At 34.1% G+C, this 20,870-nt stretch overlaps 3 protein-coding genes across 4 annotated transcripts in view; 2 read left to right on the forward strand and 1 right to left on the reverse strand.

Moving 5' to 3' along the window:
- The window catches only part of LOC144973819 (uncharacterized), a 48,150-nt gene extending 43,643 nt beyond the window's left edge, over positions 1 to 4,507 (forward strand). The window contains exons 19-20 of the mRNA XM_078916711.1: positions 1,461 to 1,661; positions 4,217 to 4,507. Coding sequence (XP_078772837.1) covers positions 1,461 to 1,661; positions 4,217 to 4,507 — 492 coding nt within the window. The remainder of the gene's footprint in view (positions 1 to 1,460; positions 1,662 to 4,216) is intronic.
- Positions 1 to 20,870, reverse strand: part of LOC144973588 (zinc metalloproteinase nas-6-like) — a 699,617-nt gene that overhangs the window by 534,109 nt on the left and 144,638 nt on the right. The gene's annotated exons all lie outside the window — the stretch shown is intronic.
- LOC144973585 (uncharacterized) overlaps positions 6,730 to 20,870 on the forward strand; it is a 54,844-nt gene continuing 40,703 nt past the window's right edge. The window contains exons 1-9 of one of the 2 annotated variants that reach the window (XM_078916210.1): positions 6,730 to 6,789; positions 7,340 to 7,531; positions 11,817 to 11,984; positions 13,980 to 14,231; positions 15,935 to 16,111; positions 16,331 to 16,431; positions 17,616 to 17,841; positions 19,147 to 19,331; positions 20,187 to 20,300. In XM_078916210.1, the coding sequence (XP_078772336.1) occupies positions 6,760 to 6,789; positions 7,340 to 7,531; positions 11,817 to 11,984; positions 13,980 to 14,231; positions 15,935 to 16,111; positions 16,331 to 16,431; positions 17,616 to 17,841; positions 19,147 to 19,331; positions 20,187 to 20,300 (1,445 nt within the window). In that variant the 5' untranslated portion in view covers positions 6,730 to 6,759. Of the gene's footprint in view, positions 6,790 to 7,339; positions 7,532 to 11,816; positions 11,985 to 13,979; positions 14,232 to 15,934; positions 16,112 to 16,330; positions 16,432 to 17,615; positions 17,842 to 19,146; positions 19,332 to 20,186; positions 20,301 to 20,870 lie in introns of those variants that run through there. The other variant, XM_078916211.1, reaches the window with a different exon arrangement.

A 20,870-nucleotide genomic window follows, 5' to 3' on the forward strand; every position in this document is an offset into this window, starting at 1 on the left:
CTAAAAATTTAGAGAAAAAAATTGAACTTTGATGTCGTGCTATATCTACTGAATGTGTTTATAGCACTTCACAACAGTCACAAAAGCTAAAGCGAACATCTTGAATGAGATATGCTGCATATAATGTTCTGTTGTAATTCCTTTCGGGCAGAAACAAGGCTGTTGGTGGCCATGTACTTTTTTAGCAGTTCAGTATGTTGAGAAAATGTAAATATACTAAGTCGCAGTAAAAATACAGCCATTTTCAATGGGTGCTAATGATAGTTTTTAACTGTCGAAAATTCACAAATAGGAAGAATTAAACCAAAATAAATAACAACAGAATATGAATAAATTTCAATAAAATTTGTTTAAATTACCTCAGCAATATTTTATTGTTCTGATTTTTACCTAAATAATATAGTCAAAATCAAATACTTCTAAAATATTCAAACTCTGTTGCAATGTGGCGTGTGCCCCTCCATTTGTAATTCAACACATGAAACTCATGCCTCTTCATTGAATTTGCGTATTTTTTTCTATTATACCATTGTCAAATCTGTTCCATTCTTCGACCAAGAATGCTTCTATTTGATGCACTGCTCACGATTTTCTCCTTTTAACCCAGCAGCCCAAAAGAACCCAAAGGAGTTTGTTTGGTGACAAGATTGGTAGTCGTGCATGCAGGATATATGAAAGCTCTTACTTTGTTAATTTTATTTTTACACTTTTGTATGTAGTTTCACATCTATTTTTATGGTATCGATACACACACACACACACACACACACACACACACACAAAACAAACAAACAAACATACACGCTCATCTGCTGATTAATTTCACAGAGTAGAAAGAGAAAATGCTTCCACATAGCATTTATAGTCAACGAAATAACTGTCACTCCAGTATTTCTATTTTAAAAAAACATGAACTTAACTTACTGTTTTAACTGAATAGCTGGTTGACAAAATTATTTTTGAATAGACTCAATACAATACATTATTTTTTTCCCTTGGAAAGCCACAGAGAACCAAATCTCTCATTTCATAGACATCCTTTTTTGTATTAGCAACTTTATAATATCCGTCATTGTCTATAGCTGAGTTGAATGGAATAATGAGCTTTAATTTCTTATAATTTCTTATTTAATGACACAATACAGGCTTGTGCTAAGATCACTGTCACTCGGCTACTCGCTGACCATTTAAAGCAGTGCTTGACTTTTGCATTAATGCCCCATAAATGATACATAATTTTTTTTAATTGGTCAATTTGATATCCAATAATGGTGATAATGATGATGATGATGATGATGATGATGAGGAGGAGGAGGAGGAGGAGGAGGAGGAGGAGGAGGAGGAGGAGTCGGAGTCGGGGAAAGAGAAGAAGGAGGAATAGTTTGGAAAAGGTGAGAAGGAAAAGGAAATGATGATCATGAACAGTGTATGAACAAATAACTGCCCTTATATCTCTTTAGAGCTGTTTGGGCCCTGACTGGTTTCATCTGCTAGACAGTGAATACATATACTCTGAAATTGGCTACTTTGATGTTAAAACTAATAGAAAGAATGGACAAGAAGTAGACTGCGCTGTTCTGTGTGTGAAATTTGGCCGGAAAGCCTTGAAAACCCGGCTTAAAAAAGAGTCACTGTTTCTTGATTACAGAGTGTTTGTCATTGTAAGTTTTTTACTTTCAGTACTGTAACAGTAGTGTAAATAATACGTTCATACCAACCCTTTTGATAAGAACCACTTCACATAATAATAAGAACTTTTTATCTCCCTTGCTTTTTTCCGTTTATTATTTTTCGTTTCGTATCCAGCTAGATTGAAAATAAAGAGCTGCATTAAATCCAATTATCCTGTATAGAGCAGTATAATTAGGTGCCCCAAACGTAAACAATAACAAGTTGCTAGTGATTTTCGTTAGGGACCGGAAAAATTTACGCACAATATAGGTCTCCCAATTTTGTAGTTTGAGTTGTAGGCAATACACTTTCAGTATTGAAAATATGTTTACATAAAAGCTAACAGTTGCAGAAATAATAATATAAGACGAAATTATTCTGAAAATCAGGCTCCGAATAATTCTCGTTTTGTTCACACCAGCGCAATAATTTGCTCTGGTCTAAAAATAGATAGACTGTAACTTTTGATAAATTTTACCTTTTGTTCCATAAAATATCCATATCTAGATATTATTTGATGCATGATCGAGTATTTATGAATATGTGTTTCTTTTGCCACCTAACAGCCAAATTTTAAATGTTATTTTTTTCTATAATTTACATTGGAACGTGAGCTGTCAAGACTGGAACATGTGGTTTGCCATGTGCTTCGAGACCTTTGTTTACGTTTGGGGCACCTAATTATACTGGTCTATTGTATACTCATTTTATAACTACATTACAAGTACTTACAGCTACAATCATAAATAATTTTTCTTTAAATTCCCTTTATTCATCCCATATGGGAAATTTGTCTCTTGGGTCTATTCCAATGGAAGACTGGAATAACCCAGGCGTCACTGCAGCGCCGCAAATTGAGCTAGGGGCGAGTTGGCTTGCTCAAGGCCACAGCGCAGCGAGTAATCGAACTCGGTACCTTTCGGGTACGAAGCGAACACTTTACCGCTGAGCCACGCTGCCCCTAACAATAACAACAAACCGTTTGTAAAAAAAAAGAATTAAAAAGAATTTTGATGAATTACAGTTGAGTTGCATTAGGAAATTTTATTCAGAAATTGAGAAATTCCCCAATTGAGGAAGACTGATGTTTTAAAAATATTTTCTTTCTTGCCTCGTCTGACACCTTTCATACACATTTGTTCAGACATTTTATTTATTTTTAGGGGCAATGTTTTGGTGGAGTTCCAACATAGTATTTTTTGCTATTTAAAAAAAAATATATATATATTATTTACATTTGTTCCTAAATGGTAATGTTAATATAGCTATTATTTTACTTAATATCGAGGATGGCCGGTAATACACTAAGCATAAGATAACCACAATGAATAACATACTATTGCCTTGTATGTCGGGGTTGGTGCGGCTATGTGTTCTAGTGGTATGACACTCGCTTTCGGATCGGAAGGTCCTGGGTTCGAGCCTCGCGCTCGGCGCATATTTGATTCTTTAGAAAAGGCTCTTTACTCACATTCTCTCACCGTACACAGGTGTAAAATGAGTACCTGGCCGTTAATAGCGGTGTCTTTGTCCGAAAAATTGTAATATTTCCCAACAGGCGCATGCCCCGTCCTACATGTTAAATGTTGCTGTTTACCAGGGATCCCTTGTAAAGCGCTTTGAGCACATTTAGTGGATATTGCGCTATATAAAGCTCGATTATTTTATATTAATTATTTTTTGAATGGCAGGGTTGGGTTAGGAAATGATTAAATATTTGCTTCGTGACAATATCACTGTTTTACCTCTGTTACCACAGTTAAATGTGATGCCCATTTTTTATATTGTAATCATTAGCTGAAATATATTCCAAGTCATTACTCAGACGGAGTGTGTCACAACTAATAGTTCAGGATCACATTGAAAGCATCTGTGTGTCATGTGTTAAAAGAATACGGGTTTTTGGAAATAATTAAGATGACTAGTGTGAATGGAAAAATTATAATTATAATATTACAATGTTATTATTAGTTGTATTAAAACTTTTATTAGAAAAGTGAACAACAAAGCTTTGCTTTGATAGTTTCAAAGTCAGTTAAAAGCCATATTAGTTATTTCTGACGCCAGGGTAACTAAATCTAGACAAATATGTTACATTTAAGAATTTGTACAAAAGTAAAAACAAAGAAAAGTAGTCCTTCAGAACCATAAGGCCCACGGAGTCGGAGTTTATCCCGGTTTCTATAGCGTGAAATGGACAATAGCAATTGCTTGCTGTTTTTGGATAGGACGCTAGTCTATCGCAAAATCCTTTCCGCCAGATCTAACAGACCCAGCTGGGTAGACAGGGGGATCGGGAAAAAAAATCTCGATTGCACCGGGGATCGATCTCGGTCTCTTAGATTGTAAAGCAAGTGCTCTACCAACTGAGCTATCGGGACCGCCAATAATTTATATGAAGCTGGTGGTTAAATCAAATATCTGAATAAAAAAATTTTCTGTCAAACTTTTTTTAATGTGTTTTGCAATTTTACTATAATTTGTCTCTCAAGAAAATGGATTGCTAAAACAAGTTGAACAATGTTTGTCTATCTCTATTTCATAGGTTTACCACATCAGAGAATCTTTATTCAACAAACCTTGGATTCCCGTTGGTAAGGACTACCGCGAATTTGGAACAACCGTCATTGAGATGTTTCGAAAATATGATCAGAAATCCCTGAGCCAGTTTAGACATGAGGACTCATTGGACATTTCCTTTAATCTAGACGCAGGTCAAGAAGTTGATGATGACACTGCAGATCAAGAAGGTCAAAGCGTCCTAGACGAACTTGATGATGGTAATATTTTTATTTCAGCGGGTGTCAATATTATTACCACTATGCTATATTTTTAATGTTTAATAATTTTGGCCCCGCGATTTATTTATTTTTTTTTTTTGGGGGGGGGGGGGTTTGCACGGCTTGCGGTCGCATTGCGGCCGCAAAATTAGGGAAAATTTTCTGATTTGCATTGCAACCGCAAAATCTGCACGTTTTGCAAATTTTTGACAAACTCCTTCATTTTATTTTTCATTTTTAAAAAAATTTTTTTGCGAAATTTGCGTTCCCCGCGGTGATGAAGGTTTTTTATTGTAATTTTGTTTTCCCAACTTTGTGCCTATTTACAAATCAGCAAAATTTCTGGCAAAATTTACCATTTTTTGTCCATAATTTTGCATTATTTTGAGTTTGAAATTGCGTAATTCCGCAGGGATATTTTATTACATGGGTTGCGCGTAGCAAATTTTTAGGTGTGATACAACATATTTAGAAACCTGCAAAATTTTTTCTAAATCTTTTCCAAAATTTACTTATATTCTTCTGCAAAATTCATAATTTTCTTTGCAAAATTTTGAATTTTTTTTTTCAAAAAATCGCGGGGTCAGATAGTTAAACGTAGTTTTATCCCTTTTAGGCATGGGGGAAGATTGAATTTTCTAATAGAACTCTCTAGTTGCCCGAGTTTTGCAGTGATAAAGGTTGTCAGATGGTTTTACTACCTCTTTTTCAGTTCTATAAACTGTGCTTTGGTTGATGGTTAATTCCATATCAGAATGTATAGGCAAGGCGGTATATATTATGATCACACATCCCAACTCCATAATTAAAATATTTTCCATAGTGCATGTTGTTGCCTATGTTTTGAAATTCCAAAATATTCTTCCTTTAGTTATGCATTTATAAACATTCACCGCCTTCTGCATTATTTCATAACGTTAATAGGGAATGAGATTAGCGGAAGAGTAGTGTCCCTTGATTGGACGTCACCCATAGTATGTGACGTCACCGGCTGAAGCGAGGACGAGAGACGCATGCGCACAACCAACATGACGTTCTCTCTCTAATAACTTTTCCGCCGGTGACGTCACAGACTATGGGTGACGTCCAATCAAGGGACGCTACTCTTCAGCTAATCTCATTCCCTATAGAGCAGTAAAGTTAGGTGCCCCAAACGTAAACAAAGGTCGAGAAGCACGTGGCAAACCACATGTTCCTGTCTTGACAGCTCACGTTCCAATGTAAATAATAGAAAAAAATAACCTTTAAAATTTGGCTGTTAGGTGGCAAAAGAAACACATATTCATAAATACTCGATCATGCATCAAATAATGTCTAGATATGGATATTTTATGGAACAAAAGGTAAAATTTTCTAAAATTTATCAAAAGTTACAGTCTATCTATTTTTAGACCAGAGCAAATTATTGCGCTGGTGTGAACAAAACGAGAATTATTCGGAGCCTGATTTTCATAATAATTTAGCCTTATATTATTATTTCTGCAACTGTTAGATTTTATGTAAACATATTTTTCAATACTGAAAGTGTATTGCCTACAACTCAAACTACAAAATTGGGAGACCTATATTGTGCGTAAATTATTCCGGTCCCTAACGGAAATCACTAGCAACTTGTTATTGTTTACGTTTGGGGCACCTAACTTTACTGCTCTATAGGTAAAAGAGTCACTTCTGACTGCTGTGGTCTATATTCTTATATGATCAAATTATAGGGAAGCCTTTTTTACCTCTCTCCTTACCGACCATTTCCAGTATTTTCCCAAAATGGCAGGCTTACCCAGCAGAAAAAATTGATTTTTTAAAACTCAAACAATCTCTCTACAAAAGAACTTTATGTTCTTATTAATTAAACAAAGAGCATTCTTCAAAGTTTGTGATGTACAAAATAAATCTGAATAAGAAAAATGTATATTGTGTCGAAACAAATGTGACGATTTTGCTGTAGCTGGTAAGGAGAGGGTTAAATAATTTTTTTTTTAAGATAAGAAAAGCAAGCATTCAAAAAAGACCATATGTTTCTGTATCAAGCATTAATTATGATTACTTTCAATCCATGAGAGGAAAATAAGCATAAATATTTAGGACATAAGAAAACTATGTAATCTTTTTATCAGCAAAATCACAAAGAACGTGGAAATCGAAAAAAGGACATAGTTAATCTATGCAGGAATTTGTTTTTCAAAAAATGAATTACAACAATGAATAAAAGTATAATTTTTACCTAAGTTTGTAAGTATAATTTGAGAATAAATATTGTAATCTTTCCTCAGCCCTTCTCACACCTTTGCGTTATGGAATAGATCTAGGGATGGTCTTTTCAGACTGCAATTGGATTCTGGTACTTCCCCACTTCTTTACTTTACTCGTTCATGTTCTAAGTGTATTTTTAATAGCAAGATATCTCGAAACAGATACTCATTTCAAAACGATTTAGTAAAACCACATGTGTACTTTCTAAAGATATTTGCCTCATTTGTTTACTTTTTAAATAAGAAGATTATTAACAAAAACTTGATCAATCAAAAAGGGGAGGAAATTAGTATTTGCCAACTCCAACAAATAACTGGTAGTATGAAATTTTGATTCCATCAAGAGAGCAACATAAGCAGCTTTAATTAAATAAAACTTGGAAAACATTTGGTACTATAAATCATTTGTTATTTACTTTAAAGTATTATTTAATCTTGTTAAGGGCAACAGTCTTCATTCATTAAGTTGTAGGACTTGTCATTTTTTTCTATGAGATCTACATTTATTTTGATTTTATATTTTCAAATTGGCATTTTTGGTTAAAATCTCAAAGCGTTTTTGTTTTTGTTTTTTGTTTTTTGGGTATACCCAATCCTCATCAGTGTACAACTAGAGTTTAAATTCATGTCTCGTTGCAGATCCATACCCACGTCTCAGTCCATCGAACCCTGAAATTTTTGTTTAATCACAGCAGCAAATCACATGTGGGTTTTTCAGTCTCTCATAAAATGCTCACCACTAATAGAGATTTGCTATTATTCGAGGAAAAGGCTGAGGTCGACTACTATACAGATGATGATGCAGAGTACAACATTCAGCCTGTTACCAGGGTAAAGATCCCATGCTTCTTCTTTAAGCTCCGTAACATTTATGCTAGATTCGACAATAAATTGCAACTTTTTTTCTTAATTATTTTTCAAGCCAACACCACCGTGTTGGTGATCGTCTCAATGATTTTGAAAGCTTTTGGTGCTGATGTAATCTTTTCTGTTGTTTGTGTAGCACGCCTAACAAGTGAAACTGTCGTTGTTGCTCTGTGCTCTGTTGATAATTTTAGAGTTTTATTTTCATGTTTTACCAATCAGATTTTATATGAGCTTGTGTGCGATAATCTTCTGTTTTTGTAAATTCTACAGTTGCATCTCTTGAGATAATCAAACATTTGTTTTGGGGGGAATAAACATGTTAAAATCAAATGCCAGCGAATGATCAAAATGGTGATTAGTATAGAACATCGACTTGGGTTAAAATTTCCTGCTCAATGAATGGTCCCACACATTGCCAATTTATTCGGGTTTTCTTGATCTGAGCTTAAATAATATTTCCATATTAAAAATAGTTGATATCTTTGCTTATTCTAGTTGACACTTCAATTGAAATGCAGTTTAATTAGAAAAGCCACCAAATTGGGACATTTTTTATGGGATACTTTACAAAAAATGATTTATGTTGACAAATTTGAAGCACATTCGATTAGTTGGAAAATGCCAGTTAATTAAACAGTTTTAAAACTCCACACACAACTTATTATGAAAAAAAAAGAACCATTGTTAAATTCCCCTCAGAAGTAAGGTAGATTTTGAAAATAACATCATTACTAATGTCAAAGTATGTATAAATGTATAAATGATGAAGCAGTCCTCATGGGAATTTTAGTACCATGAGTCTTTAAACATTTGAAAGCAAGACTGCTAGCCACTATGAATACTTAAACCCACTGACAATTTTAATCAAATGGTCACAAATGGTGTGATGAAAATTTTCAAATCATAAACGTAGCAACGCTTTAACTGGAAAATACACATATATAACTTTCAGGAAAAGTCTAGGTTTTCAGATCGTCTAGTTTTTTTAATCTCTCTGAATCTATCAAAGTGAATCATCACTCTTAAATTAACTTTTTTTTTCTGATACAAATTTTGTAAAACAAGACTGGTACTTTGACCCTGGGGAGTATTAGAATTGCTCCTAAATCATGTTGTTCATTGAATTAAACTCCCTGCCTTTCACACATTTGATGATTTCAATAAGTTGTGAATTATTTTTAGGAGGTGAAATGCAGTTAAGATGAATTCTGTTGTTTGATTTTGAGTAAACACGCTATTTGTATGTTTATAGATTGATGGAAGACGACGTCCCTCAGATCTTTGTTATTGTTTTTTGCCGTGCACTCTTATGAGTACTTCTCACTAAAATGTATTAATCAGACTAAATAAAAGTTCGTGGCTACACATAGTTTTGTGTGTTGGTCAATTAAACTTCCGGATAACAATGTTATGAGCTTCTTAGCCAAGCGCTTACTTTCTATAGGTAATACTTCAATGTTAAGTTGAGAAGGGATGACCATTCGGTGACTGAATATGGGACCCTAACATATGATTTCGATTCCATAGACTCTGAAAAAAACTTTTTCTTATGTGTCATGGTCTCAAATGAGTAAAGAGCTACTCAACTATGCATAAAACAAATATATTAAGAATAAGGCCCCAGAATCTACTAGTTACATTAAAATAAGAACAATTAACAATTTGTTTAAGATGAAATAAAAAGAAAGATGAAATTTAATTAAATGAGATGAATAATGATTGTGGCAGTTACAAATAGAAAGATTGAGATATTACGTAACTTATGATGATATAATATCAGGTTTGTAAGGTTGTACTTCCAGGCAGCTAAGAAGTGTTGAATTATCTATTCCTCCGACGGCGGGCTCAGGTTTGATTCTGGATCTGTCAAAGACAGCACTCTCAAAAGCAAAAGCTCCGGCGTCTTGATGGTGGAGATAGAAATATCCACAAAGTACAAAAATATAAAAATCTTCAAATATATCGATGTATAATGTGAGGAATGGAACGGCTGGCCGTCCGACATAGATTGTAGAGAGAAGTGATTGTAGAATGTTAGACCTATCAGCTTTTATAAAAAGTGGCTACGTGACAGAATGTAGAACGAAAAATATTAACTAATTAGAAATTAATTCGAGGGAAGGCTATAAAAGGAAAGATGATCTAATATTAGAAGGTAAAGTTTTTCTAAGCCTACCGAAATATAACTGGAGTGAGATGAATTCAGTTCTTACTAAAAAAAATTTAATAAGATAATTCTGAACAATCTTTACTGTGACATTATGTACCTAGCAGTCATTAACTCATTTGGTTTTTATGAGTTCCTCAATCCATGTATACAGATATTGTAAGATGTTTAGTACTAAAAGGTTGCTTGGCAAATTGTGCCATATGAAATGAGGTTTGGTTTTGCATGGCTTGAATAAATAAAATGCTGTGATGTAGATTCAAGATAGAAGCCAAGGAGATGGGCAATGAAATAAGTGCACAAATTCTTTTCTAAATATAGAGCGCGAGAAAAAGGTGGAAAAGTTTTGAAGCCTGTAGCTGTCAGACTATATCATTATATGATACAAGTCTGAAGTATATCTTGTTCTTGTTTCTTGTACATTTTCAAATGATTCTAATTTCTGCTTCGTATTGAAACAGTGTCATACTTTTTCCAGTTTTTTACCCCCTATTATATAACCCTGTTTTGTTTGGTATATGAACTTTACAAAGTATGTGGTGCTCATAGAATGATTGACAGCATGAGCTACTTCCCGAATCAAGACATGTTTTTAAAAAAGGAGTACTTTATTCACGTTGCATCGGCTTTTATACTATCAAGGGGAGGGTAATTCTATCGTCTGTTTCAAAATTCATGATCGCACACTTTGGTCTGTTTCTCTCAAAAACGGGTTGCGTGTTTTCACGAACCTTCGGATACAGTCTTAAAATTTACTAGACCCAATGAATCCTAATTATAAATAGTGTATCTTTAATGGTTATCACGCAATCGCTAATTCCTTTGATGTTTTGTGGTGTTTTCATTTTTTCCACCAAGATCATAAGAATGTTACAGTAACACACACAATTTAACATTATGTAGGCTATTTTCAGGAAGGGGCGTCGCGTGGATATGGATTATAATTCTTGACCCCTCCACCTCAATTTTCACACAAAAACAAACTAACATTCCCATCCCTGTTCTACTCACACAATATTGTGAGTGATATTGGTACTACCGCAAACTCGGGAACCCAAATCATTTTCGGGGTTTGAGAAGGGGGGGGGGGGGATCTTTTTTATTTAAATGTCTAGTAAGAGGGTTTGGGAGGGGAGAGACTTTTTTTAAAAAAAAGTTTCCCCCCTCCCAAACCCCCCAAATTATTTTTTTTTAAGTTTCCCCCCTCCCAAAACTCCATAATTATTTGGGTCCCCGAGTTTGCGGTAGGGTGGAATGCGAATTTAATCTGCACGATGCGGTGTATTTTATTTTTTGTTTGTTGTTGTGAGATGAATATCTCTCAATGCCGCCCATAATCCCGTGATCAACATATTAAAGTATGTTAATATGTAACTTAACGATATGAAACACATTGTTTAGAAAATATAAAGTAAATCTACGATTTTATGTGCAAGGCAGTGTCCTTGATTTTTGTAGATCGTTAATAAGCTAACTTTTGAACTAGTTGTTTTTTTCCAAGGAGCAAAAAATTATTAGTAGGTCTAATGAAATCTAACCGATCAAACAACGAAATTTATCCGACGGTTTCTATGATACGAGCCAAAGAGTGAGATCATTTTGGAAGGGAATGTGCGGCTATGCGGTCTAGTGGTATGACACTCGCTCTCGGATCGGAAGGTCCTGGTTTCGAGCCTCGCTCGGCACAAAGTTGAGTCCTTGGAGAAGCCTCTTTACTCACATTCTCTCACCTTACTCAGGTGTAAAATGAGTACCTGGCCGCTAACAGCGTTGTCTTTGTCCGAAAAAAAAATTGTAATATCGCCTAACAGGCGTCATGTCCCATCCTGAATGTTAAATATTGCTGATGACCAGGGATCCCCTGTAAAGCGCTTTGAGCACGTTTAGTGGATATTGCGCTCTATAAAAATTCAATTTAATTTAATTTTGGAATGGAGTATTTCTAAAATGGGCAAGTTTATTAAAATGTTTAAAAGGGATTTCATTCAAACAAATGATCTATCACCTTGCATGCGGGGTTATCTTTTTTGATATATTATTATTAACCCTTTTATTGATGTGTTTTCGTCCAACAATCCCCAGAGTTACCTATTCAATAACCCTCACAGCGCTCATGGATTTATGGTGAAGGTGGTGAATGTTTCAGACATCGAAACAGGAACATACACGGTGGATATTCCCATTGTACTCACGAGCACATATTGCTCATACCTCTCACACTCAGAAACGAATTGGCGTGCTGGAACTTGTGTAAGACTTTGATATTGTATTGATACTTTAAGTGATGTTACAGTTGAAATAAACACATCTCTACCTCCCAATTGGCTTCAGTAGTCTGATGTCACGTCGCCCGGCAACGGCGGCCATCTTGGTTCTAAACAAAGAAAATCATTACTTTTTATTCTTCGTGCTGGCTAGAACTTTTCATATGTCTTGTGATCAGAATTTGTAAAAGTCAAAACATGATCAAATTTATGGGGTTTTTTTCCTCTGGATACGCTTTTATGCTCGCCGGAGAAATATTTCATACGGGCGTCCGCCATTGTTCCGATAGTTTAGAGCCAGTGTTACTAAGTTACCATGCGTCATTAGGAAGGAAGTGACGTTACGACTGTTGAAGCGTATTGTGACCCACTGTCCCAAGACGGTATAATGTAAGAGTGATAATGATGCTGACAATTGAATTCATTGTCGAAGTATAGATATGGCATTTGGATTAAGTTCATATAATTAGTTTCATACATTACATTAACCCAAGATTTAATATTTCTAATCATTTTAACTCGCTCTAGTTTTACCTTAGTGCTTCTTCAACCCTCCCTCCTCCTTCCCCCCGTTCCCTTCTATCTTTCCACTCTCTCCAGCCTCCACCCCCCCCCCCCCCCCGCGCCCCCCGTTTTTTTTTTTTTTTCTCTCCCTCTTCAAGTCACTGTCCTTTCTCTATACCATTAATCTTCTTCCTAAGACTTCTACTATTGTTGTAACTACTTATTCAAGTTTGTATCTATATTTTCTTTCTTTTTGTCCAGCTCGATATTAGTTCCAGCCTCACAAACGTAGATAAACCTGACACTTGTAAGGCGTGGTAAATGTCAGATTTTTCTAAAACAAGTTGCATGGACATCACTTTTCACATGAAACTCCTTTTATTTAATAATTATTCATTTTTATAACGACTTACAAGGGTTTTCATGAAACACTGACTCTGTGTGGTGGAATAAAACTTGCTTGACAGTTTATGAGAAAAAATAATCATTGTAGTTTGTTTTTTTAAATAAGTGGGATAGCCATTATTCTTTATACCACCCAATTATATTATTCCACTGCATTTTGCCTTTAACTAATTTTTCCTCTTATTGAGTCACACATATTTCATCTCTGTCAGTCATTTCCAAATTGTCAGACAGGAGAATCTCTCAGAGCCATATAACTATCAGAGCCAGATTTTATTCCATATACTGAAAAATTGCTTGCAACCCTTAGCTTTGAATGCTTTAGCATACCACACAGTACTCTCCGCCAGATCTAATAGACCCATCTACCTAGTGTGTAGACTGCTTGGTGAACAGGGGGTCTGATAAAGTTTTGACCGAACCCGGGATTAATATCTGTCCCTTTGCTTGTGAGACAAATGCCCTATCAACTGAGCTATTGGGACTCTTGAAAGGAATGCTTTTGTTTTATTGTGCTTGGGTAAAAATGACTTTTTTAAAATAGGAAAACGTATGTTTTGAGTTTTTTTTTCTATTAAAAAAAGCATAAATAAAATAGCCTATGAGATAGTCATGCCAACAGTGTCTTCTTTACTGGCTATTAATAAAATCAGTAGCAGATAATATAAACTATAATAGGCAAACGAATTGCTTTTAAGTTCGGCAAAAATAAAGACAATCTTGATATCCAACCGATTCTATCCTTTTTATGGGCATTTCCACTAAAAATAATATAAGGTCACCGACAATTTTTAAAAAAACATTAGCGCTGGTATTCAAATTAATCCTTTATAACGCATGTCGCTTTGGCGTTGTAGAGTTTAAGCCAAAAGCACACAATGATATATTGTTTAATAAGTCTGCAATTGGTAAATTATATAAAACTTCCTGCCGTTTCAAAGCAAGGACTGAGATTGCTCGTTTGTTTTTGTTTTTTTCAAGCCTCTGCCAAAAATTAATGGTACGCTTGACTAAAGAGTCTTTTAAATCAACAAAAAACTTTTTATGAACATGATAGATTTTTCATTTGCAGAACCCAACTGATATTACTGAAGAGAATATTACTTGCGAATGCCGCAGATCAACTGGTATGTTCTCACTCGACATCACTTATGACAGTGGATTAATTGATTTAACCATTGTTGACAACAGTATACGGAAGGTCTTGAATCCAGGAGAAAGAGAAACTCATTACTACGTTGTTGTCATGCTCATCTTCTTATGGATGACGTTTTTTGCTTTTTTGCTTTTATTCAGGACATATGATCGGGCGAACAAAAACAATGTAAGTTTTATGTAACGCGTGTTTGAAAGTACCTTTACAAACAAATCAAACGTAGGATAAGGTGGGACGAAATATTACCAAAAAAATGTTCTCGTTGGTCCAAGTCAACTTTAGCTCAATGTTACTTTTTTTTTCAATTTAGCACAAGGCATACTAGGTTACCATGATACTGTAAGTTTGGAATCCTCACATCTGAAGTAGATTTTATACTATTGTAAGTATTTGTAACTTCGAAAAATGTTACAATTTACTCCTCGGATGAATTACTGAGACCAGAAATTCTTGTAACAAGCTAATATTAATTTTAAAGAAGAAATCAGTGTAATACATTTCTAATCTTCATCTGAGTCACAGCTATGACAGATGTACAGGAAGCTCCTGGTTCCAATGTCTGAACATTCCTCATGAGCCCAAAAATTGCACAAAGAACATTGCACCCATTCCTCCTTTTGTTTGCTGTTTCCAAATCTCTCAAAGCAGACCAAGCAATAGTTATCTTGACTCCATTGGAGTCATAGGATGGTGGGTTTGGGTCGATGGTGGATTTACGAACTTTTCCTTGCTCTTCTCTTTCAAAGTTCCTATTTCCTACTTTATTGTGTCCCCATAACCTTAACTACACCCAGAGGCTTTTTGTTTGGGCATTTCTAATTCCAATATCTTCCTTACAGGACTGCCTGTCAAAATTTCACTCTTTCTCTTCCATAATGTTTTCACATATCAGAAAAGTGGCACGTGACATGTGCCCTGTGCTTGTGTTGTTATTCGTAATGATACACATTGTTGTGCATCTAAAGCAGCTGCTTCATAGACCTCTATACCACGAGAGCCTCGTGTTCCTTTCCTTTGGCGTACCATGGTGTCTGCAATAAAATATAGTTTATGATGTTTGAAACTAGGTGGTGATTTCGTTGGATAACAATGATGATAAATGAGGAATATGATGAAAAATGATCAATATGGAGATGAAACTAAGAATAAAATGTAGAGCAAAATTGTAGCTGCAGAATATTCCAAATGTTTGTTTTTAAGATTATACAACACTTGAAACACTTTTTCTCATGAGATATCTACAAACATTCGCCAAAATGCAAAACCAATTATTATTATTATTATTATTATTATTATTATTAGTAGTAGTAGTAGTAGTAGTAGTAGTAGTAGTAGTAGGTAGTAGTAGTAGTAAGTTTGTAGTAGTAGTAGTAGTAGTAGTTAGTATGTATTATTATTATTATTATTATTTATTATTATTATTATTATTATTATTATTATTATTATTATTATTATTATTATATTATATATTATTATTATCATTATTATCATTATTATTATTATTATCATTATTATTGTTATCATTAGTATTTTTATTATTACTCTATTTATTATCATCTTCATCATCCTTATTTTTATCTTTTGTTGTTGTTTTTGTTGTTGTTGTTATTGTTGCTAGTGGTGGTGGTGGTGTTGCTTTTATTCTTTTTGTTACTGCAATAATTATTCTTTTTGATTTTATTATTTTTATTTATGAATTACAAACGCTTGATGGAAACCAGTAACAAGTTGGGTTTTTTTGTTGTTTTTTTGGTGGGTTTATTGCGGTTTTTTATGTTTTTGTTTGTTTGATTGTGTTTTGTTTTGTTTTGTTTTTTTGGTTTATTTTTTTTTTTGTATACCTTACCTAATAATTCATTTTTTTTTCTCAGTTTCGTACACACTTGGTTTCATACCACTTTAATCCTGAGGACCCTTACCGATTCCTGATTTGTGTAAAGACATCTGTATTACCGAAGTCAGGCATGAAGTCACGCGCATGGATTGTTCTAGTTGGTGACTTAAGAACTAGTGCTGACATGTTACTTGATGTTCGTTTCGATTTTCTGGTAAAATATTATTTTGATATTTTAGATGTTAAGTATTCATTTTTATTATTGCTTATAATGAATTATGAGCAGTATTGAAAAAAAAAAACAAATAAGACAAACATTGTAAAATTAAAGTTTAAAATAATATTTATATTCATATATATATATATATATATATATATATATATATATATATATATATATATATATATAAATTGTTTTATGACTTTTTGCTAGACAGGAAGTGAAAGTTGGTTTCTCACTAGCACTGCAATGGACTTGGGAAAAATTGAAGGTGCTATTCTAAGAATGGATTCCGGGTCTTTTAACGATAAGTGGTGAGTATTTAGAATTGATTAAAGCTTATTCTTTTCATTATCAAACTCAAAATTTAGGGAATGGTTTGGGTTTTGTTGTTTTATTCTTTAAGATGGCATTTGCAAAACAAAAGTTCATTATTTGTTTAAGTTTAAACTATTAAGCTGTAAGATATGTGGTGCTTTCACTTGGACGTTTTTATGCATTATTCATAAAGGATCATATGTACTCTATTTACTATTAAATACTGTGAGAATAATTTGTTATGGTTATCATCGTTGCAAGTGCGAAATACGATTGTTATGATATGTGATTCAAATGCCTTTGCTGTCTACAAATCTCTGTACTTTCATCAAAGCTTGCATCTCTTGTACTACATTGTTATAACCTTTGTTTCTTCAACATTTAACAAAATGATTTAAAAAGAAAATAGATTTGTCTTGAAAAGAGTAAAAGGTCTATCCAATTTTCTGACACCTGAATGAACATTGCAACATCTATTCTTTTAAAATATATAGGGTTCGAGGTTAATATTGTTCAGTACAGACCATGTTAAATCTTGCCAAGAGTACAGAATGACTGGCAAATATAAATATTATAGGTCTATTCTTTAAACCTTGATAAATGAATAACTTGCAAAGACCTTTAAAGTTAAGAGTACTTTTATCACCCATTCACTCAAATGATTATTTAGAATATCTGCTAGGGTAAAAGATCGATCTTTAATTTGACCTTGGCCTTGAGAATCACAATCTGGCCATCCTGTTTCCGGATTCATTTGCTCAAAAGTCTTATTTTAATAAGCAGAGATAGTCCATATCACTTTTAATTAAAACAATCGGATTTTTTTCCAAATTACTCCATACTTGTCGAATACCAATAGTGCACCGCAAAGGACGTTGACAAAATATAACATGTATGAAATTTTAGGAGAAGCTTTCCATTGGATTAGTTAGTATGTTCTATCAGACAGGACCTAAACAGTAATAGTAAAAGGAACAAAGTCAAATAAAACAGCTCTAAGATCATGTTTACCTCAAGGAAGAGTTTTAGGACCATGACTTTTAAAATTTTGCATTGATTTTATTATTCTTTCGGAATAAATCCGGGAACATAAAAAAAGATTAATTGATTATTTTGTCCATGATGAAAACTATATTGAATGGTAATTTTCTGGTAATAGCTTTATATATATTTCATTCAGGAGAGTTGCGCATGTTGATGTTTACGATGTGACCAGAGATGTCCTCTCTCGAATGCCAAGTCACAAGACATTTACCAAGGCCAAGCCCTGGCAAATTTGTATTGCTGTAAAGTTACAGGAAAAAGTTTCCTTCAACAAGAGACTGTTTCGAACTTTAACACAGTTTTTGAAGAAATACCATATTGTTTTGTCAACTCTAGCCTTCCTACCAGGAGATAGGTCTTTGGTGTGTATTGTATAGTAAATGAATGAAGATTTTATTAGACATGTTTTTTTAAATACAGTTGGAAATTGTGTTCTCTTTCAGTTAGATATATATTCCGATGTATTACACCCAATATTCACTGGATCCACACTATGAAAATCAATCGGAAAATATGTAAACGTGTAGAATAATGAAACAAGATATGATTCAAATCAATACTCATTCATCAATAGCATTACATAAACTCACATGAAAATTTAGGATGATAACCACAACGTAAATTATGAGCTAAAGCTAAAATAATATTTCACAATGGATGAACACCAAATGATGTTTAATAAAATACAAGTTAGGCAGTCGCAATTTCAGACTCTTAATACCCCCCTCTTCCCCCCCCCCCCCCCCCCCCCCCCCCCCAAATCTAATGTTGACAATTTGTATAAACCATACACTTTTTCTGCCTTTAGGAAAATCTTTTGGCTGGATTTAGATGATATAAAGGAGGAAATGGTTACTGTCTTAAAGTCATATTAAGTTAATTGACTTGATTTCACTAACAGTATATTTATGAGAAGCACCCATTTGGCCCAGTTGGCAAATGATGAGGTAGTATTTTAAGCTTGAGTTCACTGCCTTATTCATTCTGCCAACTTGCTGTCTGACACTGTCATGCAACAAAATAGCCGTCAGGTTTTCTTATCCCACAGGTATTCTTATCCTTCTTATTCTACAAATTTCCCCCTGGTCAGGAAGCTGTGCATTGAGTTTATGATTTCATGTCATTGCTGTAGCTTCTTCCATGTCTTGGCACTATCTGACTTAAACTTGTTGGGTCTTGCTAGATCTCAATGATTTGAATCTTATGACAGAATTACCCTCCAAAGTCTTAAGATCTTTTTTCTTGCTGACAGCCGTGCCAAATATTTCTCTGCAATCTGTCTAGATTTTAAGTATTTATTAACGTTTTTATTGGGGGGTTTTATTGGCTGAAGAGGTTTTTGAGCCAAAACATTCCGTGTTTGATATTTTGTTCTTTTTTGAAGCAGTTATATTTACTTTTGTTCATTACCTTTTGAAGTTAAATAATATGTCCTAAAATCTTACAGAGACAGCTTATTAAAGATATTGGTTTTAATTTGAGACATAATGCCTATTTCCTTTTTCTACAAATTGACATTGTGTGTTGTTGGTAGTTTTCCGTGTATCTGGAGTAATTCCAGTTTGCATCAAAGAAAGATTAATGATATGATATAGATTGTCTTTTGCAGATTGCATATTTCATGACAGTTGTTACAATTTCTCATTGATTTTGTTTCCATTACACAGACATTACAGTTGCTTCGAATACACTGCTTTATTTTATGGTGTTTTGGTATAACTGTGCTACTTGTTCTTGGAAGGCCTGAATATTTATTTGATGACGATGAAATTAAAACTTCCTTCAGTCTTCTCTTTATTTATGCGCCTGTGGCATTAGTTCCGAACTTCATCATCACCATGGTGCTGTACAGGTAAATAACGGAAGTTGAACCAAAATAGTAATTAAGTATATTCACTGATTAAATATTCAAAACTGCGCAATGCATACAAGACGAGTCAATAGTATTGATTTTCCATTTATTGTTTTGCAAAGAATGATGTGCTTCTTCGATAAACTTAAAAGCTGTTCAATGTGTACTATTTGAACGTGTTCAAAAATTGAGGAGCAGGAAAAGGGTGGGGAGGGGGGATAAACATATGAAAAAGTGTGTATGATACATTGTTAGACCAGCAGTAAAAAGTAGCCTTCCTTGACGGAGGATTGATATTCGGGCTTTGTTAGTTTCTCAAGAATACTATTCACGGATTGCTTGGGGTTTATTTTTTTGTAATCTACATGGTGGCAATTAAACGGTGCGTAGCACATGATGTAAAGTTTTTATAATATTGAATTGATTAAACTTCAATTTTTTTTTATGTCAATTTTAAATGTCTTACTTAATTCTATATAAACTAATATAATGTATGTTAGTGGTGATATAACATAAAAATGAACGGATTATTTGGTAAACACTTCTTTGAAGATTCAGTTTGTGGACTTAGATAAAAAGAAATTGCTGTATGTAATTCAAGTAATGATTGGTCTACTCTTCCTCTTTAAAAAATTGGTTGCCGAAAAGTTATGTATGAAACAAACAATATAAGATTTTTGACAATGTTTATAGTTTCTGTCAGAACAAGTCCCGTGACGTGAAATGGTGTGACCCATATGACATCGTTTTTGGAGTATTTTCGTGAAATAGGTATTTAGGTGTTTAAAAATTATGATGAAAATTATGTAAAACAATTTCATAGTACAAATTACTTCTACCATTCTCTAACTACAGTACAACTTTGAATCTTCACTGGCAAATGAAACGTCCACGTGGATTTAAGCCCCAGAAACGGATTATTTGTCCTTCAACAGTTTATCAAGGTCGCCTGAACGTTATAAAAACGAGGTTATGTAAACACCATTTCTACACCTTTGACCTGATCGTCCACAATGCTTTCCTCCACACCCTCTCTCCTCCTCCTCCTCTTCGTTCTACCCCTCCTCCTCCTCCTCCTCCTCCTCCTCCTCCTCCTCAGCATCCTTCTCCTTTTCCTCCTCCTCCTCCTCCTCTTCCATCACCTCCACAACCATTTTATCCCAATTTAGTGTTTTACCTTTTGCCTTCTGGACCATTCTTTTATTCACCAAAATTATTGATCGAACTGTTCCTCTTAGCTATTTGTTTTTGTAGCAATTGTTATGCTTTAAATGATCACTCAATATAGTCGTATCTGTAGACCTCTGGGAAACAGTTTGAACTCAAACCTCATCATCATCATCCATCGTGGCTTGTACTCTTGAGCACGTTGCCGGTCAGCTGTCTCCACGAATCACGATCCTCTGAGGTGCACATGAAAACTCAAAGCTCAAATCCTGCCAAATGCACTGTGGTTTTTTTTTGTCGTCTAAACCTTTAACTGAATGTGACTGATGCTGTTAAAGTATGGCTATGTGTAAAATATATAATTAAAGAAAC

Source organism: Berghia stephanieae, chromosome 5 (assembly GCF_034508935.2).
Source record: "Berghia stephanieae isolate SIO BIC M18660-M18661 chromosome 5, UCSD_Bste_1.3, whole genome shotgun sequence".
NCBI classification, from domain to species: domain Eukaryota; kingdom Metazoa; phylum Mollusca; class Gastropoda; order Nudibranchia; family Aeolidiidae; genus Berghia; species Berghia stephanieae.